This window comes from Dipodomys spectabilis, unplaced genomic scaffold (assembly GCF_019054845.1).
Source record: "Dipodomys spectabilis isolate Male_0828 unplaced genomic scaffold, ASM1905484v1 ptg000003l, whole genome shotgun sequence".
NCBI classification, from domain to species: Eukaryota; Metazoa; Chordata; class Mammalia; order Rodentia; family Heteromyidae; genus Dipodomys; species Dipodomys spectabilis.
This window is the reverse complement of record NW_024870680.1, coordinates 6,516,206-6,541,547: the sequence shown is the minus strand read 5'-3', so window position 1 is coordinate 6,541,547 and position 25,342 is coordinate 6,516,206. Positions and strand designations below refer to the sequence as shown.

The following is a 25,342-nucleotide window of genomic DNA, read 5'->3' as shown; positions in this document are numbered from 1 at the left end:
CAGTGATTTTGATTTTCCTTTTTAAAAAAATTACCAATATAGTGTAATTGGGATTGATGCATTCAGAACCTTTTATATTCTTATTGTTTAGTTTTGATAGCTTATTTTGCCCAGAAATTTGTTTATATCTCCCAGGTTTTCCAACTTATTAGCATCTACAATGTTTCTTTGTATTTCTTTGATATTTGTTATATTTGATATTCTGATTATTTGGGTCTTATCTATTTTTCCTGGTTAGTGAATTTTTATCTTAAAAAAAGAACCAACCCTTTTATTTTACTGTTGTTTTTCATAGTTTCTATATCATGTATTTCTACTCTGATCTTAGTTTATGTTTTCATTTTAATTTTGGGATTGGTTTGTTCTTGCTTCTAAATTTTTGATGTATCAGGTTGATTATTTGAAGTATTTATCTTTTTTGATCTAGGTATTTATTGCTATAAGTTCCTTTTTAGTACTATTTTTCTGCATTCTACAACTTTTGATAAAAGTGCTTCTTTTGTCCTTTGTTTCTTATATTTGCATGACCCACTTTTCATTCAAAAGTGTGGAGCCTCATATTTATAATTTATAAAATTTATTTTGTTCACTTCCAGTTTTAACTCATTGTACAATCAGAACATATAGGGGATTTGATTTCATATTTTTGAATTTGTTAGAACCCAATTTGTGCCTAAAATGTAGTCTTTTCTAGATAAAGTTTCATATGCTGATGAAAAGAATGTATATTCAGCAGTTTTTGCATGGAATATTCTGTAAACTCTATTTGATTTAAAATATAGCTTAATACTGATATTTTTTATTTTTGCCCCTCTGCATGGTCTTGTATTGATAAAGTAGTGGTGTTTATTCTAGAGCGGATAAATAAGCTTTCACTTGATTTTTTTTTTGTTTGACTTATTGAAGTCTTCATTTTCTAAATTTCTGTTTTTTTTCCAGAATATCTGCTGAATTTCTCCCTTATATGCCTAATTTCATTTTACTGTTTATCAGTACTCTGGCATCTCAATAAGATTTGTATTATTCTTTTTTCTTTTTCTTTTTTGTAGGTCATGGGGCTTGAACTCTGGGCTTGGGCGCTGTCCCTGCGCTCTTCAGCTCAAGGCGAGTGCTCTACCGCATGAGCCACAGAGCCACTTCTGGTTTTCAAGTGGTTTATTGGAGATAAGAGTCTCATGGACTTTTCTGCTCGGGCTGGCTTTGAACCGTGATCCTCAGATCTCAGCCTCCTGAGTAGCTAGGATTACAGGCGTGAGCCACTGGTGCCCAGCTGAGATTTGTATTATTCTTTCAAAACTTTTATGATTCATTTTCATTTTAGGGAAGATCTGGTGCTAAAGAATTATTATGTTCTTTTGGAAGCATGGTATTACTTTGGTTTTTCATATTTCTTGTTCTCTTATGTTGAGGTATGCACATCTGAAAGACAAGGTATCTCTACCAGTACTACAGGGTGGCTTTCCTAAGCAGCATTTTCCTGAAGAGGGCCTTGGGTGTGCAATGTTGGCTTTCATTTTAAGAAGGCAACTTAGTGTAGCCTCCCTAGAGCTTCTGTTGCTGTGATTCAAGCTTGTGGGCACAGCGTGTACAATGGAGTCACATTTGTTGCTGTAGGCCACACTAGAGTGGGGAGATGATATCAGTCCAAGTAGGTGTGGGGCAGGTAACAATGTGTATGGGAGGCTCACTGTGTCTGCTTGCTACACGAGGAATAGTGGTCTCTGTTAGTGATGCCAGTTCCATTACTAGCCACTGTCTCTGCCTTTGGTTGCCCCTGTAGTGGTGAGGAGTTGGATGCACTTGTCTTCTGACCAATTATTGGTCTGGGTCTGTTGGTGGCTGAGCAGCCCCCCTCCTCCCCTTGCGGTACCCACAGCCAGCAATGAAGAGCAGTGTTACAGTGCAGCAGGGGGAAGTTCCTCTCCTCTGCTTTAGTGGTAGTGCCTGCCCTGCCCAGGAATAGGACATTTGCAAGGGCAAGCCAAAGTTCCTCTGGAGGGAATGGAGGCCCTTTGGCATGTGTGTCCTTTAGGTGAGGGAACAGAGGAGGCTCTTCTCACCTCTCTACTCCTGACCAGGAGGGAAGAAGTAGGATGGAACAGGGCCAGTGCAAGTTGTTCTTCCTATTCCCCAGCCACTCCTGCACAGGGGCCTCATAACAGCTGACACCACCGAACTGTTCAGGGCCCCTCAGTATGGAGCAGCAGTGGGAGCTGTGGTGTTCCCCACTTCTGTACGATCTATATGTCTAAACACCAGTTCTCACACTGCAGGACATCCTATAGGTTTGGGTCACAATCACTCTGTTGGGCCAAGTTGGGTTAGCTCCCCTCCCTGAAACCAGTGCAGGGGAAGGTCAGTGAGGTCTCAGACATGGAAATATGGTGGGCTATCCAATGCCTTGGTCAGTCCAAATTCACACAACAGTCCACATCCCTGGATGGATCCTGACTATCGTACCCTGGAGGTTCTCTGGGAGAGAGCCAGGCTATGGTGCTGACTTCAGGTTATTTATCCAATTGGGCTGCAATCATTTGAAGAGTTAGGATTTTTTTTTTCTATTAGCTGGAACCCCAGAATCTACACAGCTAGAGTTTACTGGAAAGTTCTTTCACCCTTACCACTACAAGGGTAAGACTCTCATTGGCTAAATGTGGAGCTGCAGGTGCTGTGCTGTTTTATTTTCTTTCTATGATATTGTCCCAGGTCTCTGAATCTCACAAGGTTCCCCCCTTTCTCTTGCTGATTTTCAGTATTTGCACCTCAAAATGTAGCTTTATACCTGTTACTTTCGTTCTTTGTGAAGGAGATAAGTGCTCTCGTTCAGCCCTCATTTCCTCTCAGCAAAATTTCTTGTGAAAAATTTTACATCAGTATATCAAAAGGGGAAAAGGGTCCCATCAAATCATTTCACTCCAACTGATACTTTCTCATATAAAACTGGTATATGTCTTTATGGGGGATAGGATTTCTCTGTAGACAGATCTTAAAGCCACATTCAAGTATCATCTGATTCTATTCTCAAACATTTCCTTTTTTCACGTTTCTGAAATTGTCAGGAAAAAGTGAGAGTATCAATGCTTCTTCTAAGTCAGAACTTTTTTTTTTTTGCCAACAACAGACTAGACAACCATCCTCCTCTACATTCCTCTCCACAATGTGAAGTGTTCAAAAGAAAAGTTCATATTTTCCACCGTCTAGACCACCCACAACAACAAATTTTAATTTTACTTACAAGGGTCTTAGCATGTCAAGGACAAGGTGAGCTCCATAAAGCTCAGGCTGTCTTAAGGTTTGTGGAACTACTCCATGTTCCCGCCCCAAGTCAGCCAAAATACTTTAGTGGGATCAAAAATGAATGATATTGTTCTAAAGTGATTCTCTGCATGGATATCTTAAAAGAAATATTTAATTCAATTTCACAACTGCAATCAGAAAATAATAATGACAAAAAAACCAACCTGTCGATTGCCACCTAGAAGCCTTCTTTAGGGGGGTTGTAAAAAATTGCAAACGTACCCTCTCAGCTACAAATCTCACAGACTGCACACTAGTTCCATATAAATTGTCATTGTACTGCCCAGCTTCTATAAATTTGTGCTCTTGGATATCTTTCTCCATTTGTTCTCTGGAGATGACAAAGTGATAGTCTCTCCCGTCCACCTCGTAGTCACGCTTTGGCCTTGTAGTATCTGTAAAATGAGAAATAATGAAATGCATCTCACAAGCTTTTCTTCCTACTTCATTTCTTTACCACACTCCCAACACAGATATAGTAGTAACATGTGCCAGTCTTATCTTCCCACATAAATGACTATAAATAGGGACAAAACAGGAAGAACAATTCTTGCTCAGGTATCAGAATGCAGGGCATAGCTGTAACTTTGTTTAGGATTCTTGAGATGAGGTCTCACTATTAGCCCAAGCTGGCCTGAAACTTACAAACTGTGCTGGGATTCTAAGCATGCATCACCTATATATAGCTATGTATAAATAGCTATATGTGTGTGTGTGTGTGTGTGTGTGTGTGTGTGTGTGTGTGTGTGTATGTGTGTGTGTATGTCATAGGGTTTGAACTCAGGGTCTGGGCGCTGTCCCTGGACTTTTCTGCTCAAGGCTAGTGCTCTACCATTTTGAGCCACAGTGCCACTTCCTGTTTTCTGGTAGTTAATTGGGGATAACAGTCTCACTGCCCAGGCTGGCTTCCAATGGTGATCCTGAGAGCTAAGCCTCCTGAGTTGCTAGGATTACAGGCATGAGCCACCAACACCTAATTCATAGCTATAATTTTAAGAGAAAACAAACGGGGGGGGGGGATTCTGCTACATTAATCTTTCTACCTAGGAGATATTTACAAATAGAGAATCTAGAGGTTACACAGTATTAGGAAACATTGGTGTTTAGCCAGAATAAGGCATTTTATTAAGATTCCGGAAAGACCCCATTTTAGAAGCTACTTTGGACTTAACTCTGCATTCATCTGTAAAGAGTCTTAAGACCAAATCACAATTTAATCAAGTTAGTCTGTCAGTAAATCATTGCTTATTAGGATAAACATATTCTACGAAGGAAGATAATCTAGACTCTAAATGCATAGTGGTTCATGCTTGAAAATCCTAGCATTGGGGAGATGGAGGCAAGAGGTTTGTGAGTTCAAGGTCAGCCTAAGTTATATAGTGAGATCTTATCTCAACACTCTACATCTATCTATCTATCTATCTATCTATCACTATAGTGTTTAGGTGTTTTGCACAATATAAAAAAAGAAGAAAACAAAAAAAGACAATGCTACACAATCAGGAGAAAGAATGTGTATACAATTTATAAATATATTTATGTGCTTAAAAATAAGTACAGTATTTTACTTATTTAGAGTGAAATACTTCCAATATAAAAAAATTCATGTAAATGTATGGTTAAGAAGAGAAGGAGAGCTGGGTGCCAGTGGCTCACGCCTGTAATTTTAGCTACTCAGGAGGTTGAGATCTGAGGATCATGGTTCAAAGCCAGCCCAGGAAAGAGCATCTGTGAGACTCTTACCTCTAATTAACCAACAGAAAACTGGAGTGGCACTGTGGCTCAAGTGGTAGAGCTCTAACCTGGAGCTGAAGAGCTGAGGAACAGTGCCCAGGCCCAGCGTTCAAGCCCCATTACTAACCAAAAAAAAAAAAAAAAAAAAAAAACAGAAAGAAAAGAAAAGAGAAGGGGAATGTAGTCTAGCAATATGACTGGAAAAAGTTAAAATATTTCTGATCTCCCATTCAGTTGCTTCTTAAGATATCTGAAAATGACCACATCTCCAGATATTTTTATCTCAGATGTTTATTCTATTTATAAGAGGAAATTATAACATGACTAAGTTTAGAACTCATAGTAATAAGAATAGTAAATATCCAAAATACCTATGTAGATGAAGAGTGATTAGTTATAATTATTTAAAACAGCAAAAATTTTAAGTGTTAAGAAAAAAATCAGTCACCTTGAAAAAACATATGCATTGGAAGTAAGTAGATGGAAAGCAACAAAATAATATTTCTGTGATGTTATTTCTGGGTCTTGTGTAGGATTCTGTGTACTTTCCAATTTCTTGTTTAACTATGAGCATGTATTGATTACATAAAATAGTACTATTAATTAAAAAAAGAAAAAGGAAAGAACAGGCAAGATGGAAGGGAAAGGGGGAACAATGGTTAAACATTTTGTTTTCTTTAATAAGTGAAAAACCAAACTAGAAGCTCTTTGTAAACCAGGTTATGCATATTTAATTTGCACCTTCTTATGTACAGAATATGTTCTATGTCAGGACCTTTTCCTAGAGTCCTTGTGGGGACTACACCATTATCTGAGCCATCATTCCAATCATCTTATCCATGTACCACACAAATAATTCCTGCTATTCTTTAGAAGTCTACATTGAAATTTGTAGTATTGAAATATTACAGACATCTGAAACTATAAACCTTAAACATATTCAGTGTGAGAAACATTTGTCAGATTTAAGAGTTCATTATGAACATGAGGCAGCTTCCCGGAGAGCTTGTCTCAGTATATAGGTGGGCTCTGTGCATGCCTGAGGTTAGTAAGTGAAGGGGGCTGGTGGTGACGGCAGGGAGAAAGGGACAACAGACAGAATCTTACGGTGCTATCTAAGAGGACACAGATGACGGGGACCTGATGCTTGTCTATAGGGACCTAGAGAGTAAAGTTTCATACATATCCTCTCCTCCTCCCATGACCCTCTACTTCCATTTCTAGTGGTTCATTGGAGATAAGAGTCTCACAGAGTTTCCTGCCCTGGCTGGTTTCAAACTGCTCTCCTCAGATCTCATCCTCCTGAGTAGCTAGGATTACAGGTGTGAGCTACCAGTGCCTGGCTGATGTGTAGCATTTCTGATCTCTCCCACTCGATGGCAAAAGATGCTTTGCTGTAGGGCCATGCTGATGCCTTTTATAAATCTCACAACTGTCTGAAGTGTTAGGGAGTTCTGTCTTCTAGGGGACTACAATCAGTTCAGAGAAAACCTTATTATACTTAGCAAATACCGAACCATCTGTGACAGCATAAACAAAAAGTATGAGGCTGAACAATTACATAAGGTACTGAGATAATAACTAGTAGTATTTGAAGCAGCAGAAATTCCATTTTTATCATCTCATCATGGAGTCAAGCTTTTCTCTAAAGGAAAAAAAAATGATACTTACGAGGCACACAGGAGCCAAATTTGTCAGGGAATTCAGATATCAAGTCATCGTTGATTCGATCCTTCATGGGGCCCAGAATAATCACTGGCCGAGTATAGTTTACTGTGAATACAGAAAAAATGGTGCGGCTGAGGGAGAGGGACTTGGAAACAACTTCTATACTGCCTAGCAAGGATGGTTCTTAAAAAAATATCTGTAAGCAGTTGTACTCTGGGGTTTCAATTCAACATGTCAGTTTATGTGCAGGATGTATCTTGGTCTGTTACCTCTTCCATCATTCTCTCATGTCTCCCAACCTCACCCATCCCCTCAAGTTAACTGGCTCCATTTTCATGTATGTACATTGAGTCTGATGACTGTATTCACCCACCCTTCCTCTCTCCATTTGTACCCTATTCCTTGCAAGGGTGGTTCTGAAGGACAGATCACCAAGCAGTAAGAACATACCCCTGTAGGCCTGAAATGGGCCTTTTAAACCTGGGGATGTGGACTTGCTACTTCCTGAAATGTACTAACGGGAAGAGCAACTTCAGCCTCTGTCAAAAGTCCCAGGTGGTGGTGTTTCCCTCATTGCCAGGCTGTGCCTGCACTATGTCAAAAACCCTGACTTTAGTCAACTAAGTGGGCACAAGAAATTCAATCCAGCTGTTTGGCCATGTTTAAAAGTAATCCTTAGTGGTAAAGACACTTTAAAAAAATAATTTCTTTCCCTCAGCTCAAAATAATGTCTTTGTTAGGATTTTTCTTTATGTCTGGGATTAGGAGTAAATTTAGCTCCTTTGGTACAACTTCCCATCTGATGCTTGAAGTTTTTTCTGTAATCTCCCTGTCAGTAGCCCTCAAGCCTCCATTATAAATGAGGTAGAGAAGCTATGGGTCCTAGAGCGCCTACGAGTGGCCTGTATCTCACATCTACTAGAAAATCTTTCTCAATCCTGGGCTGCTAGTAATTTCCCGGGATATTTTTTCTTTATCAGTCCTCCAGCTAGGCCATTCGGTAATGAGGGTGTCTTCTTTCCCATCGAGCCCACCCCACTGTAACTCTGTTCCATCCTCTTTGGAGTTGCTCAGCAGAAAAATTGTCTGGTGATAGGGTCAGAGAGCGAGACAGCAGGGTATGGTCTCAATACACCTGAGCAACAAGCTGAGTTTATTTCCTTAGTCTTTCATGCTTCCCCTCCCTGAATAGTATCACCTGGGTTTTGACCTGACAATAAAAAACCCGAGTATGCTGAGAAACTTACTTTCCTGCCTTGTGACAGGCTCATAGGAAAGAATGAGGTCTTCTTGTCCTCCTAGGAAGAAAAGAAAAGAAAATTACAGTCGACTAACAACCCGTCAGTAGCTACAGCTATCATTCCTGCTCTGAAACATAGGAAACAGGCACAGGTCAGGGTTAACTTTCCTTGCTGTCTCCTTGAACCATTCAAAAAAAATCCCTTCATAAAACTCTCCAGCACTATTTTGGTGTCAAGTGATCACATACTCATAGCTGTAGGTAATAACTGGCTGCCACTCTCTGTACAGAGCAGTGATCTGTGGGACTGGCTTTCTATCTGATGCCAGAAATGGAGTGCCATGCCTCTATGCCACACATTATCACCTAAAGTCAAGTCATTTGGTGCAAAGAAAGGCTCCACTGGACACTTCCTTGCTATCTAATCAGAATTTCTGTCTTTTGATTTTATTTCTCTAAGAAGTAGGCACTTAATTTTGACAATCACATTCCTCAGAATATATTACAGGATACTAGGAGATTTCCTGTAATATTGAATCATCAAGGAAATGCTGTAGGTCAGTGAAAGAAGATTAAAACTTGAGAGGAGGCTGAGGTCGTGGCTCAAAGGCACACCACGTGCTCAGCATGTGTGAGAACCAGGGTTCAACTTGTAGTACCCACCTCTTACCAAAAATGTAGAGGAGTTCCCTGCATCATTAGTTATTGTTGATAAGCCATGCCTCGAAACTTCAGAGAGAGAGAGAAAGAGAGAGAGAGAGAGAGAGAGAGAGAGAGAGAGAACTAAGGAAGACACTGTGGAGAAAATGTCCATTCCCTCCATCCTATTTGCTGTACATCTTCTGCTTCAGGGTAGGCCTCAAGCCAACACATAACTGCGGAGAGTACATTGCACTTTGACAATTATTCTTTCAATCCTCTATTTTATCCACTTGATTAACTAATTGGTCATAGGATTGCCTCAGTTTAGTGGCAAACCCTGAAGCCTCTGTTCCTGTATTTGCTTTAGGTTTAGTGTTTATTGACTACTCTCTGGTATAAAAAAATAGGTTAAGGTTGTTGAAAATGATGTCCTATCTGTTAATAAGGTGGGAGGAAACCAAATGACAATTGCATTTCTTTTGCTCATCATTGAAGAATACATTTTTTTACTCTGTCAATGAGGGATGCTTCCTTATGGCACCAGGACAGGGAAAACAAGTTAATTTCATAACTGATCAAAAAATGTTCAGAAGACCTTCCCCTTTCCAAGCAGGGGTTTTGTCTGTGCTGAGCTAGTTCAATTGTATTCAGGAAGAGAATGATTTCTTCTGAATAAACTACTGAAAAAATTAGTGATTGATTTTAAGCCTCTTGTGATCTAAAGATGGAGATATGTAGAACTCATAAGCTATTCAACTCTTAGGGAGAAAGTATAGTTTTAGGAATAGATGTGTGGTAGGCCATGAGAGAAGAATCCTGATCACAGAATAGCAAAACCTTCAAGGTTAGGTGATATCTGAATCTATTCTATAGAGGCAAAGGCCAAGTTTTATTCATCCGTGTCCCCGGTGCTCTGTCAAGTGCTTAATGTAAAGATGTCAATTAATTCACATTTTGATTTCATTCATGAAAAACGGGATGAGTAACAAGGCCAGTGACAGGTTCTGCTCTGTATCATAGAGATCATTTCATCTTGGGAAATATAGTTCTCTCTACATAAATGTTCCTGCTTCAGTATGAATCTCTTTCCAGTAGTCCTGGAAATCATTCTGATGGGATGTTCTAAAGGAAATCCTTAAGTTTGAGAAAAGTCAGGGTAAAACATAGTCTTTAATTTTGTGAGTCCGTAGCTTTATGGACTCATCCATAAGCTTATCCATTGCCTTTTGGGGTTGTGTACTATAGAAGGCACAGGTTCTCATGAGGCTATTGGTGGGGCAAAGGTGGCATTCTGCATTTGTCCTGTGCAAATAGGAACCATGTACTTGCCAGTAAGTCTGCAGTTGGCATTATATAATAGTTGTGAATTCATTTTCTGATTCAATAAAGATGCCCTGAGTAATGGCAAGGAAATAAAGACAAAACAAAGAAGGATAATCCATGTCTGCATGTCACTTTGCATGTCTTTTCTCTCATCCCTTGGCTTCTATTTTTGTCTTTTGCAGGGTAAGCTGGTGACCCCAGTTTACAGTTGCAGAAGTTGGGGTTCAGAGATGTTCATGAGGCTTGTTTGCTTCCTTAGCTAGTCAATAGTGTAGTCAAGATTTAAAGCTACATTGTTTATTTTCTTTTGTTTTCTCCTCTATTGAGTATATTATACTGTCTCAAAAATGAGTGGTGGAATTCTCTGGGGCTGAGAGCTTGCAAGTCAACAAAGAATGATAGACAAAAACCAGGCCAGAGTCACTGAGAGGTTGCAAGGTGTTCTATCTTTAAGTTCCAGCTTCTCTCTCTGTCTGTTTCTCTCTCTGTATGCCTGCATTTCTCTCTTTCTGTATGACTGCATGTTACTGTGTCATTTTCATAAAAATAGTGTTCCTTAATACTTTTTCTCTTTTTTCTCCGATGAGGTTGGCACTTAGAAGTGACAGGTACAAAACTCTTTCTTGGTCTAGTTTTGGCAATTTCATGGTTGGAAGGGGAGCATTATGAGATTTGGCAGAAAACTTTGTGACAGCCTTCATGAAGTACTGTGTGTGAACTGGAAGCCTGTCACAGTGAGACATCCACTAATAGGTCTTCAGGATAGAGAAAAACAAGTTGTTATTCTTTAGGAATTCTTTGGAACAAAATGAGGGAAGTGAAGTGAAGACTGACCATAGTCCATTTAATCTTTTTCTCAACTTAGTTTTTAGTACCGGCATAGGATGGTTAAGAGTAAAGTATGCCAGGTACTGGGAGCTTACACCTGTAATCCTAGGTACTCAGGAAGATAAGATCTGAGGATCACAGTTTGAAGCCAGTGCAGGCAGAAAAGTTGATGAGACTCTTATTTCCAATTACCTAGCCAAAAGCCAGTGGTGGAGGTGTTGTTAAAGTGGGTAGAGTGCCAGCCTTGATTATAAAAGCCATGGAGAGCTCAAGGCCCTTGGTTTAAGCCCCAGTACTGGCACACACACACACACACACACACACACACACACACACACACACACACACACACACACAAAGGGGTAAATAAGGATTTTAGAATCATAGAATATTAGCATTAAGAGAGGATTTGGAGTTTATGTTCTTCATGTCTACTAAGTATGGAGCACAAGTTGTTGCTCCTTTACTCTGTGCCCATAAACTAATCATTATCAGCATTCTGCTGAGTCTCACAACATTTTGCAATGTAATTCTTCAGGCAGCTGCTGTCTAGAGGTGAGCGTTGAAATCTTGACTAAAATCTACTTGCCAGCTCAGTTCTACTCCAAGATACTCATTTTATATAAGAACTAAGCTTCTGAGTAATTTTTTTCAATATAACTTGTTGAGTGAATTAGCATCTCAATGTCTCTATAGGATGTTCAGGAGATTAAATTACTTAATATAAAAATAAATTACTTAATATACATAAACTCCTAGAACTAGACTCAGTATAAAGCTAATATTGTATAAAAATGTTACTCCTTTGATGGGTAGTACTGGATGATTGCAAAGGACTTGATCACACTTAAAGAACCTTGGATTACAAGCCACAGGAAAAAGCAAAAATTATAGAGGACTCAGAATTAAAAGGTCTGGATTGGTATTGCAGTATTATTGCTTATTAGTGAGCTATGTAGTCTCTTGAATGAAGCTTTAACTTCTTCCTATATAAAGTGATTATATATTTAACAGTTTTATTGTGGAAGCCAAGTGAGGTAACAGATGCAATGAAAAAAACTGCTTTATAAAGACTAAAGATAAAAAAGGCAGTTCAGTGTAGTTGCTTAGATCTATACCCTAGCTACTTGAGTGACAAAGGACAGAAAGATCATGGTTTGAGGCCAGCATGGGGAAACATTAGTGAGATTGAGATTCCCTCTTAATCAATAAACTAGGAGTGGTGGTGGTTCATGCTTGTGATCTCAGTAACTTGGGAGGCATATTTAGGAGGATCAAAGTTAAAGTCCAGGTTGGCCAAAAAATGTGAGACTCTGTCCAAAAACCTGCTAATGCAAAAAAGAACTGGGGGCATGATGTTAGTGGTAATGCTTCTGTTTAGCAAACCCAACGCCCCGAGTTTATACTTCAGTACTGTGAGAGTTGAGGGGAACTAAAGGCCATCAAGGGCAACGATTGAGAAGAGTGGAATAAGGCAGAGACGATGGAAACCAATGTATATTTGTTCACTGAAGTCTCAATCTCCTTATCTCGAGATTCTTGTTTTGAAAATTCCACTTAATCGATGAACAGAAGCGGATTAGAAAGATGGCCATCAGCTCTCAGGTAGCTATGATAGGTAAAGACTGTTATTGAACTTGAAGAAGGCAGAGTTCTTCAACTCTAGAGGTCTGCCTGGTTCCTATTATACCTGCTTGATGTTCACACAAGGGTGATTGAAAGGTCTAACAGAGAGCTGCCACAACTCTAACCTGCACTTGACTACTGACAGAAATCTGGAATTATCTGATCACAAAGATAGTGTTCAAGTGGTACTTTGCATGTTTAGATAATGAACACTATAATTAACTGTATTTTAGCTGCTACTCAAATTAATTGGACTCAGAAAAAAATTATAAAGGTGGAGATGGTGTAGCAGGTGTCTGAGCTACCAGTTAGAAGCTGAGGTTTGTATTCATATGTGTGTGTGTGTCTGTGAGACTTAAGTAGGGCTGATACAATGTGTGATTCTCTGACATAATGGGAAAGGTGCCCCTGGATTGTGACCTGGGATTTCTCATCCTTCATCTTCTTTAAGCCATTTTGTCTCCCCTGCGGGGACAAGCAATGTTCCAAAGGTGAAATATAACACCTGGACACTGGCAAAAAAGAGAGGCTTTTTGTATTTGTACAGCGATTTATAAGACCTAAAGTCACTCATAATTATAGGAAAATATAGTCTATTTTGAATTCAACGTTGCTACTTTCTAGACAACATATCTGTGCCAAGCCTCAGATATTTTTCTTGGGATACTGCCCTCTCTAGAAAGTTTCTTTTCTTATGTAGCTGGTAAGTGAGGCTTTCCCCACTTTTTCCAAAGCTCAGCTCACAGGCCACTTCCTTTCTAAACTCTGATGCTCCCACCATTCTTGAGCTGACTTCTACTACTGAGCAACATTTGTTCACTTATGAATCAGTGAGATGAGAGCCAGAGTTATATTTACATCTGGGCTTATGGTGCCTATGAAGGGGGTCCAACCCCAAATGATTCAATGAATGTTCCTCTGGAATTCCTTGTATTTATGTCTGGACAGAACTGTTTTTTTAATTCTGAGTTTTGACATTTGTTAATCTAATGGAAATCTGAGTGTCTGATCTTCTGTAACTTCAGATGAAACCCAAACTGTAATAGAATCTAGCCCCAAATCTCTCTTCTCATAGATAATTTAGAGGCATTCTTTTTGGTGTTATCATGACACATTATTCCAAAGACGTGTCAAGCAGTTAAAAACGTTGGCTCAATTTTTTTATAATTACTTTGGAAAAATATCCTCTCATCCAAAGTACTCGTAAAAAGTGTAATTTCCAAAGGACAAGGTAGTTCTTGTATATGTACATTCTGTAAGAATGACTAGGGCACAAGGCATGATATTTTCAGTGAGTGCATTCTTTCTATCCACTGGAGACAGAAAGACTCAAACTTGAAGACAGCACTGAAGAAGTGTCATTGGTCTTCATGAAACAACAGATTAGCTCCATCTTTCCTCACACTAAACAGATGGTGACTAAGACATCAGAAAGACGAAGAAGTGGTCAATGCTTCTTGGTCTGGTTTCCAAGTTTAAAAAGAGCAGAATGAGCAAGGCACTTTTTTGAACCACAAAAGGGGAAGGGCAAGAAGAATGTAATAATGCCAACACTTTCTAATGACTTCATGAACAAGAAGTTTCGGTGATTATAAAATACAGTTTTGTATCACATCATCACATGACTTCTTTCATTCTTTGGTCTGTATCTTTTTCCTTCTTGGGCCTGTCTTTTCCTGCTGTCATTCCTTTCTTGTGCTTTTTTTCTCCTATCTGCCACCAATAAAATTCTCTAATGCCTTTCTTAAAACTCATTTCTATTTGCCATGTTCAAACTAAAACTATTTGGCACTCCACCTCAAAAAGGCATACTTTTGTGAAATATTATGCCATAAAGAGGAAAAATTATTTCAAATACTGTAACTTGTCAATCAACACACTATTTAAACAAAAAGACAATTTCTGTCTCTGTTGCTGTGGCTGTTTTGGGCCTACAGATTTCTAATACTCTTGGCAATTGCTTTTTGGGTACATCATTTCACTAATGATTTACAAATTTGTAAAGATCCTCATTATAATATGTATATCAGACATTCCCAAACTAGTAAAGTAGCTGGTAAGAAACCATGAGAACTGATCCAAAGGATATGTTGGGTGAATATTTCCATACACTAAACAAATGGCTTGAAGTGACCAAAGAAAGATCAGAAAAACTGTTTTTAAGGTGTTACCTACCTTTTCAATTAAGTTTTCTGATCTTTTTTTTAATAAACATGGGAATACTTTTAACATTAGAGGAAGAAACATTTTTATCATTTCCCCAATCATGTCCCAAATGAAGTCAGCTACATAAATGTAGTATCTGCTTAAAATATTAAGCAAGAAGAAAACAATATGAAAGACTCTCCCCTTCTGATTTTGAAAGAACACTGTAATTTATAAAAACTTTCCAGGGGATGTGCACTAGAAATGGGAAAGGAAAAGGCAAAACGAGAAAGACATAAATTCATGATGACTTTTCCATTTTTCCTGCAAGGAGTTTAAATTGATTTTGGGAGGTAGAATGTTAAAATCTACCACACTGAACTTTTCTTGAGCTTCCCTATGAAAACTGAATTTGGCCCACAGTCAGCTGAGGCTTGAATTAATATTAGTAAGGTGGCTACTCTTTGCACAAAAGGGTCCATTGATAGCTTTAGGGTCTTTTGTCTCCTTCTGAATCAAATGTCCATTTTATTTCAAGCCATTTGCTTTGGATAAGGATGGTAAAAGGCAGCAATTGAAACATCAACAACAAAAAGGCTGAGATGATCACCACAGGCAATGGGGGTAATTGCAAAGAAAAGAAATGCAAACCAAAGCAATAACTTACTGTAGCTACTTTCGCTATCGCTGGCATTAGAAGAAACATGTTCTGCAAGAACAGCACAGCAAATTAAAAAAAATACCAAGCATTGAAGAGCAGCCAGAACGGAAAGGAATACACCCATGCAAGGCTACTAGAAATGTGAGCAAAAGCGAGTCAAAGGCTGCAGAAGAGATTGCATTAAGAAAATTCAGATAAGATAAAGATGAAAACTTTATCACCATTAAACCAGAAACTGTAGTAGAGTTCTGTTTCTTCCTTGTAGCGAATAAGTGGTGAGTAGTGCCACTCAACACTTTTATGTAATTTTCCTTTTTGAACTTTTATTACCCATTCATCCAGCTCTGGTTTTCCTGATTCTTGTTACAAAGGCCAGTGTGTCTCTAACTAAATGTTTTTTTGAGGCTGAATTGTGGAGCTTATGGTGTGTTGGTACTATTTTCTTGCAGGCTTTTATGCTTTCTCGATTTTAGTCTTTATTTTGTAGGAACATTGATTTCAAATTGTTAATTGGCCCTGAGAACCCCTTGGATTTTTATTTAAATACTTCACAGATTCTCAGGATAAAATGGGATTCTTGAAGTTCTTTCCTATCTCAGTGAGAGTAGAAAATCACAGAAGGAGAAATGAGTCATGAGCCAGTCATGTTTTTATATATTGAGATCTTTGCTTAGATAGCTATTAGATCCTGAGGGAATGGAATAGACAGGAGAGAAAGGCATGGAGCAAGTTTTTAAAATTCATTCTGAGTAACTTGCTTGTTTAGTGACATTCCAAATTATTTTTTATACAGCCGCTTACTGAAACATGGATGTGTGCGCTGGTTATATACCAGACTTAGGGTTTATTTCCAAAGTCACCTGAACTACTGAAGTCATAGATGATAAACTAACTCAATCACCTTCTTCACATATTACTTTAGTAAAATAAAGGTACATGGGACTGATTTCTGAAGGTCACTGGCAAAGACTTCAATTTGTCAAAATACAATTTCTATTATTATTATTTGGACAGTCCTGGCGCTTGAACTCAGTGCTCGGGCACTGAGTCCCTGGGCTTCTTTTTGCTAAAGGCTAGCTCTCTGCCCCTTGAGCCACAGTGCCACTTCCGGCTTTTTCTGTTTACATGGTACTGAGGACTTGAACCCAGGGCTTCATGCATGCTCGGCAAGTACTCTACCACTAAGCCACATTCTCTGTCCCAAAATACAATTCATATGTACTTTTTAAGAAAAAGATAGACATAACATTATTCCCTAACAGAAAGAAAATGCTTTGGCATTATGCGTTCTCATCAGCTGAGTGTTTTCAAGCATAAAACCAATGAAACAAAAGCCTGAGTTAAATTCACCCAAAACATTTTCCTTTCTGCAGGTCTAGAGCCAGAACTGCACTGCTAATTTGAGTAGCAGGAGAAAGCATGTTGATGAATCTGTGCATGGCTGCTTTTTTGTCATGAGAAAGATGGTTGAGGCAATGGAACTAATGCCAGTGCATCTCATGGGCAAAATCATCTTATGTACATTGAATTGGGGATAATTTGCTGCCTCTTTTTCACTTTTATTAAATCTTCTGTTTTTGTTTTTAGTGATAATGAGGTTTGAACTCAGGGACTTGAACAATGCCTTTAGCCTACTTTTTGCTGGTTATTTTAGAGCTAGAGTCTATGACTTTTCTGCCTGAGTTGTCTCTGAACTCATAATTCTCTGTATCTCAGCTTCCTGAATAACTAGGATTATGGTATTAAAATGCTTTTTCCTTTTCAACTTGAAAATTTACAAAATTTCCCTGGTGATGCTTGATGTCAGGTAGATCGCAAATTAGTATTTAAATTTCAGCCACAAGAATAATTTCATATCACATTCTATCCAATGACTCAAAGATAAAGTTTTCATCTTTAAGGAGACCAGTACTCAGCATCAGATTTTGTTTCCTATGTATATATATATATATGTAAAAAACCACTTCAAATCTATAACTTGAATTATGAAAGGTGTCATCACACAAGTTTAAATAAATAGCCCTTGAAAATGAAGTCCAGCTCAATGCTATTATGAAATGAACAGCTTTTAAAAGATTGCCCAGAGCTGTTAAAGTAAAACAAAATTGAACACATGATACAGTTGTAAGAGTCTGTTCAAGATTCGGTTCTGATTCCATTGATGCCTACACAATGGGATTAGTGTTAAAGAATATGAAATCAAAGCACAGGATATTGATATATAGGCTCAGTAGTTTTAATTGCCAAGTGCAATGAGATACAGACCAAAGACTTGAATAACTAGAAAATGTAAAAGTCTATTAGAGTCTTCATTCTATCCTACAAAATGCAGACCTGATAACGTATTGCAGCTAATAAATCACTGACAGCAAAAGATACTACTACATATTGAAAACTTTATCATACAAACGGTTCAAGGAGGATCACTGCAAGTCAGAGAAAAAAGATCAATCAAGTTAATAAGAAAGAATTATTCATGAAGGATCAAATGACTTAATTTTTCAGAATGCATGTTCCTTTTGATTAAATTATAAAATGGCTTCTATATTAATAGCAAAGTACAACTTGATTATGGAATTTGGCAAGGTCATTAAATATTTCCATGTTGAAAAGGCAGCAGAAAGCACATAAAGAATATTGCCACTTTGCTGTTCTAGAACATTCAGCTCACCCTTTCTTTCAACATGGCTTCTTGCTCTCTGGGAGCAGTTAGGCAGTAGAGCAAGCGGTGCCGCCTGGGCATCGGGCCCATGTTGGCCACCTCATGTGGTCAGAAAGGGAAGGTGTGAACTGCAACACAGGTTAGAGTGCCTGACACACTTCGCTTTTAAATGCTGACATGCAGAACAAAACGAGTGAAAATTACTTTGTAGGAGCATTCACAGCTAGGTAACAAATAAAACTTGTATCTTGTGCATGCTAGGAGTGAAAGGCCCTCAGGAAAAGGGACAAAAGCCAAACTCAAAAGGAAAGGAAAAGAAAAAAAGAAAAGTTACAGTGACCATTCCTGGAAACTTACTCAGAGTCTTTGTTCCATAACCGTCGTCACCTAATCCGGGGATGTCCTGCATGGAAGTCCCCAGAGAGAGCAATGAGAGAGGAAGAACAGCCACGGGAGAGGAAGGAAGAAGTCAGTGGAGTTGAAATGGATACTACCATGACAGACCGTGTTGCCCGGACAATCTGGATCCCACTGGCTCTTTTGGAAAAGGATTTTTACCCCCAATTCCCTGGGCTGAGACTTAAAAAATAGGTCTAATTTGGGGAATCAACTTGAAAGGTTCAATTAAAGCAAAAAAAGGAGAAAAAAAGAGAAAGAAAACATGATTTGCTAAGTTCCTTTTATCTTTGTTGCCACTGACCTGTCTCACTTAGGAGAATAATCTCCTCCCAAATTTTGTATCCAAATCAGGAGATTTAGTATTTATCAGTATCGGCTTACTGCTCGGCAAGTATTTGATGTTTATTGGGAGCAAAAGAACCAGCAAAGGTGCTGGTAAACAAGGAAGGCCATCTAATTGCTCCTAATTAGGTAGCATTCCAAAAAATATTTATGGCAATAGGGTTGAGTATTTCTCCCTTTCTCCCCATCCCTGTTCCCCTCTACCCCCCGCCAAAAAAGAACTTAGTCCGAAGCCCTAGGGAGTAGTGTGAGTTTTCAGAAAAGACAAACTAGACCCGTCCTACTCACAAGGAAATGTTGGCTGGAAGTGAGGCCAGCACTTCAGTTAGTCCCTCTCCATTGCTTTCTGCAAAGAACAGCCATGCAAAAGGATCCAGACTGTGGTCAAGCACTGGTCACAGTAGTAAGACCTGACCTGCCTGCCTGCCGTGTTGCTTGCCTAGGTGTGTGGTGTGGGAGAGCCTATGGCATGCGTGCTGCCCGTGAAGGATTTTTTTTTTCTCTTGTGTTGCATGTGACATTATCTTTGAGAATCTACTTACGTTCAGGATCACTGGTTTCCTGCTCACTCTGCTCCTTGTTCTTGTAGAATGGGAACTTTCGTGAAAAGATGAAGCTCTTTTTACGCTTGTCATTGAATGACTGTGAAGGAGAAAAGGCATGGGGCAAAAACAGGGGACGTCTAATTGTTGTCACACTCATGCTGACAAAACAACTAGTCTGTAAAAGCAGAGAGAGCTGGAGTGACGCAAGTGGATACTCTGTAGAGGTGCTAGAAGGTTCTAAAGGCAGAATCTATTTTCTAGGAGTTTCCATTCTGAATAATGGAATTGCCTTATAATTTCAAGATTGCTTACAGTAGATGGATGGAGGGAAAGACTTTGTCCTGACTCTACAGCTTGTTAGGCCATTACCTTTTTGGACAGTAATGGTAACTCTGAACCATAATATCTTTCTCTACAGAAGAAGAATAAAGATGACAGTAGTTCGTAGATGATGAGACTCACATATGACAACAAAAACATCAAATACTAAACAAATTTCATTGTCAGGTAGCAACTCTTTCTCAGTGTCTAGGTGCCCTGTAAGGTTGCTTAGAAATTCTTACTTCAGTTTGAGTTTAATCAAAGATGTACAGAGTAGCATGAAGATTTATGATATGTGATCATTATAGTATGACATTCTTATTTGAATGACAATTTACCCTGGCACCATCATTTTATATACCAGGAGTCCGGAGGGCAGAGAGATTGAGTCCCATGCAAATATAAGGAACTAGTTGGTGACAGCCACTAGTCTATATTAAGATAAAACAGAAATGGCTGCCTTCAAAAATTACGTATATAAATATATAGATATATACACACACACATATATATATATACACACAAATACCAATCCATTAGCTTAAAGAAGCTAAATTAAAAATAATACATAGGATAGTTTAGATGTAATCATTCATATCATGTGGCTTATCTAGAATACCTTACCTTAGGAAAATTTCATTTATTTTCCTATTACTGTTATTATGTGAATGTTTTGTGGGTTCATAGTCATTTAACAAGTTATATAGACGATACAAATCTTATTAATTTCATATTCATCATTTAAAAATGTTTTGCAGACTTGATTACTATCATCATTTGACTGAGAGTTATTGGAAAAAGTTAAAATAATTCCCTGAGGAACAAGGTGTAGTATCCATACATTTAAAAGTCAGTGTGCCTAAGTTGTAAATATAATTTATAAAAGGGGTATTCTTAAAAAGAAAACCTTTTAGTAATGGCAGCTGGTAGGAATTAATGTAGAGCCAGCAAGGTGACTACTTGGAAGGAGTGTTTGTTGACTGCCTATGTTGGGACTTAGTCCAATGTCCTGATGGATTTGAAGTCCAATTAGATGGCACAAAAAACTTCTATATTTAGGAAATATTAAAATAATATGTGTTAATGCTGTCATTCAGAAAGTTAGGAACTGCCACTTCAACTTAGTGGACTTTAATTAGAAGACTATGAAAAAGAATAAATCTAATATTTTATGACTGCAGTGGACACATCTTCTGTTTCATATTAAAAATATATTCTCAGGGGAAAAAGAAGTACAAATTCAGGATTTATGCCTCTGCTGACAGCACAGTTCAGCATAGTTTCATCATCGTTTGTAACACTTCAGATTGACCTCCAGAAAAATGGTTGGGAACTATCCTTAAATTGTCCCAGTTAAAAATAATCATCCTTAAAGGAACATTAAGTATTTTTTGCAGCACTCCAGTTTCATGCTACTTTTACATTGGAAGCATATTTAAGTTTCAGTAACTGAAAAATAAAAGAAAAATACCATGTAAGAATTAATGGCATGTGATATTTGTAAGGTATGTTAGACATTTATCTTCAACATTACAGATGACCTCATGCAAAAAATTATGGATTTTCATGCAAGTACAAAACAACAATGCCAAGAGGAGAAAAGCCTGGTGGGAAAACATACACACAGATGGATTAGGTGGAGACTTATGGGGCTGCATGCAATGGGCATCATTTCAATTGTCTCAAGGGTCAGAGGAAAATGAAACGGTGTTGTCTCTGATCACTTTTTTTTATGTCTCAAAGCAAGGAATGTGCTCAGTACTGATACTTCCAAAGTTTGGAGATGTTATGTATCATTAGTCATCTGATTGGGGACATAATACTGAACACCTTTTATTTATAAAGGATACTTTATAAAGGACAGATAATACATAATTATAGGTCAGAAATAAAATGATCTAGCATAGTCTTATTAGCAAAAGCCATTTTGGTTGCACTTGCTGATATTTATGGACACAAAGCCAAATCACAACATCATTTCACATAAATTTACAAGTCACACACTTAAAGTCTTAAATATTTGAGCTGTAAAGGCTTCTATGTGTTTTCTAATGTGCTAATACTATATTTTTAATTACATATGTAATATTAAACTTTTGCTGCTGTAATTTTTTTAATGTAGGAAAGGAAAGTCTGTGACATGAACGCTAGGTGAGAATAATAAGTTAGCACTTTTGGCTTATTGTTCTATTCTTAATCATACTTGATTCATACTATTCTTTTTTCTATATTACAGCATCTTCAATCTCCACTTCTTGATTTCATGGCAGAAAGCTTTGAATAAAGACTTTGAAAACACCAATCACGTGTGGCATGGGGGTAAGCTGTTTTAGAATTTGACATAAATTACTGAGTTTTATGAGTAAAAGTGATAAAAACAATGGTTGACACTTATTAAGCATTTATGTGTCAAACTTAGTTCTAAAAGCATTGCATGTGTAAACTCCATGCTAACTTTATGAAGTTGCTTCTGTACTTGCTCAGGGTCACAGAGGTAGTGAGTACTGAAGTTGGGAATTGAATTCACTAGTATCTTTTATTCCAGAAATATTGCTGTTTTTGTGAGCTCAGAGCTTTCTGCAACCCAAACATGCTTCAAGTTCAGATTTAAAATTATTAGCATTTGACTCTTGTATGTGATGATACAATCTGTCCTACCTGAAATTTCACTGGCAATTACTTAAGCTATCAGTTGCTAGTGGATTTAGTAATATCTCTTTTGGGGTTCCTGCTATGATCTCTTAGATACTCATTCAGGTATTTGAGGACTTTATCTCATTTTTCTTGTTCTTATAATGTAAAAAAAAATAAAAAGAACATCAGTGGGATAGGTCACGAATGGCAAGCTAACAATGATTACATATGACAGGTAAATCTACAGAGAAAAGTAGGTTAGTGATTGCTTATGGTTGGGATCATACAGAGAGTGGGAAGTGACAGCTCATGGGTATGGGGTTTCTTTTAGGATAAATTGTTCTAAAATTGGATTGTGGTGATGGTTGTATAATCCTGTGAATATGCTAAGAAAATGTTGAATTCTATACTTTAAGTGAATATGATTCTATGCGAGTTATATCTGTGAGTTATATAGTTTCAATAAGACCATTTAAAAAGCAAGCTTTCCCCAACCCATACCAACAGAAGAAATGAAACAATTGCTTTAGGTTTCTCATTGTACTTGAATGCTCTCCGACTCTTGCTATCAATCAGATGTACATGTCTTTTGTGGATCTGATTCTGTCTTGTGTCAGTTAAGTGAACATTTCATGTTGTGACAGACATTAGTCAGTATCTTATCACTGTCTTTCACATATACTGCTCTTGCTCCCTCCATGATTAGGTCAAATGACATACAATTTGACATCTGATTCTACAGATACAATGCATTGATGAGATGGTTTAAATACCTGCTTCACAAAGACAGTAAAGAAAACAAAATTCTCACACCATTTCTTCTCCCTCTTACCCCCAAATTCTGTGTTCTTAAAGACATGAGTGAATCATGAAATTTTTTCTTTTTCTAGAAAACTTGAAAAAAAAAACGTGTAGGGATATGTTTCAGTTTTCCTTGTCATCTGCTTGCTCTACTTTTTCAAGCTTCAAGTGTTTCATAGTTCTAAAATGTCACCTTCGTGATAAGAACGTTCTCTGGGGTGGATTTAGGTTTAAATTTATATTGAGCTCAGATATATGTTTTGTGCAGCCTCCTGAATTTTCCTGAATACTTCTATTTTCTTGTGTTTTTTTTTTTGGGGGGGGGAAGTTATTACTATAAATTTGCTGTATTCTTAGCACATGGCCAGTCCCTATCTCTACCAACAACAACAACAAAAAAAAACACTTGTTAATTTATATATGTTTTATGTGTGGTAATGGCTTTGTGATTATGTCATATGAAAGCATTTACAGTTGAAGTGACCTGACACATTGGATTGGATCAAAAGGATGAGAAAACAGTCTATCCTCTGTATTCTAAAGGTAGTGTTGTAAAGAAACCTGGAACTTTACTTGGCAGGTATTAACCATTCTGAAACAATTTGAGATATCCTGTAGGACTGAGCAAATGAATAGGCCAGGGATGCTGCTGGCAATGAGTTGTCATTGTGAACAAAGGACATGGAATGCTGAAGAAGAGGAAGAATCTCATAGTCATTAGGGATATCAGCTATAAACTTACACACTGTCTGAAATTTGTAACTTTGCCTCATAACTAAGCCTGGGTACAGTGATAAGTGTAGCTAGAGGTACACTTAAATCTTTTTTTTTCCCTTGAAAAATAACATGAGAAGACAAAAATCAGTGATTTCTTTTTCTGATGAAAGGCTGATTCCAAGCCTGGATCAAGGAACATCTAAGGTCAGTCTGAAGCATTTTGTTGGGATAGAAAGTGGGGTTAAACACAAGGTAATACTCAAAACCTAATACAAATGTGGCATGTGAAAATGATACTGAAGCCAAACCCAGATAACTTAAATATTAAAATAATTACACTAAAACCTTAAATTAGGTGATTAAAAAGAGGGAAAAAAGCTCCTTCCCTCTCTCCATATTTCTCTATAGGCCAGGCTGGTGGCCTGGAACTCATAATCCTCCTACCTCAGTTTTCCACTCTCAAGTGCTAGAATTAAAGGTATTCACCACCATACCTTGCTTGAAACGGCTCTTACAGTAGAATCTCAGCCAATCATTAGAGAGGGAATGATGCTGAGGAAATCTGTCTTTTAACTATAATAATAGTTAATTCAGGTCAGAATCATCTGTGGTCACTTAAACCACAGGTTGGAAGCTTGTTGAAGAACAGGATAATCTCTTCGCATATTACAAAGTTTAATTACTAAAAGGTGAGGGTGAATACATTTGTAGAAAGGGATTCTGACAAGCATCACCCTCTAGTGGGACAGCCCGACATACCTGCTTCCTGATGGGAAGCTAAACAGAAGTGTACAACATCACAAATATAGTTAGTATTCCTACCAAAAAGGGCAAACTTCAACTAACCCTAAAGAAATAATTAGGCAAATTAAGATACATCCTCATAAAATATAGGTCCTGAAAAAAATGTCATAATTTTTAGACATAATACAACTTCTTCTCAAAATAGCTCAGGAGAATATTAGAGTAATTACCAAGCATGAGAGATTTACTATTCTATTTGGTACATTTTTCAAATCTACATAATGAGAAAAAAATGAACTCTGCTTAGTATAGTACTTTCAAAATGCTCTAGACACTATTATCAGGAAAAGTATGTCTCATAGCTTTCTTTTTTCATTACTACTCTGAGTTTAACCCTAATTCAAATTAAGCACAAAGACAGATGACTATTATCTGTGGCCTAGTGGCATCAGCAAACTGGTTGATTATTCAAAAAAAAGTGAGCACCAATTATCTTTGACCTCAAATGACAGAATGCTACACATAGGAAGGAATAATAAAAATCCTAAGATTCAGCCATTCTAAAAAGATTCTCAAAAATGGAATGAATCCCCAAATGAAACCTCTGGCCTCTTTTTTTTTTTCTACTTACATCATTCCTTAGACTGATTATGCTATATAAAGCACATTGGTACCAGTCTACATTGAGGAAACTTGAATCCAGTAGAAGAATTAGGGTAGCCAAGATGCTCTACAGAAAGCAAGCCTAGCAGTAGCTGAATTATACGCTGGACTTTATGGCCACTCTGATGCATAGGAAATAAGCTTTTCTTTAATTTTGAGGACCAATACATCAGTGATACTTTTCTATACCTCCCAGAAGAATGTAGATCTGTTCTTCTGCCTCATCCTGCATTCTCCTGTAGCTACCTCAACTTGCTACTTGGGCAAATCTTTTATTTTATTTATTTTTTTGTGGTCATGGGGCTTAAACTCAGGGCCTGAGCACTGTCCCTAAGCTCTTTGCTCAAAAC

The 25,342-nt window shown here is 37.8% G+C and overlaps 1 protein-coding gene across 12 annotated transcripts in view; it reads right to left on the bottom strand.

The window, feature by feature from the left end:
- Positions 1–25,342, bottom strand: part of Dlg2 (discs large MAGUK scaffold protein 2) — a 2,085,086-nt gene that overhangs the window by 16,259 nt on the left and 2,043,485 nt on the right. For 8 of the 12 annotated variants that reach the window (XM_042686455.1, XM_042686483.1, XM_042686517.1 and 5 more), the window contains 4 exons: positions 18,184–18,229; positions 7,947–7,997; positions 6,703–6,804; positions 3,520–3,692 (listed from right to left, as the gene is read on the bottom strand). In XM_042686455.1, coding sequence (XP_042542389.1) covers positions 3,520–3,692; positions 6,703–6,804; positions 7,947–7,997; positions 18,184–18,229 — 372 coding nt within the window. Of the gene's footprint in view, positions 1–3,519; positions 3,693–6,702; positions 6,805–7,946; positions 7,998–18,183; positions 18,230–19,109; positions 19,210–25,342 lie in introns of all 12 variants that reach the window. The other 4 variants (XM_042686464.1, XM_042686472.1, XM_042686489.1 and 1 more) reach the window with 1 other exon arrangement.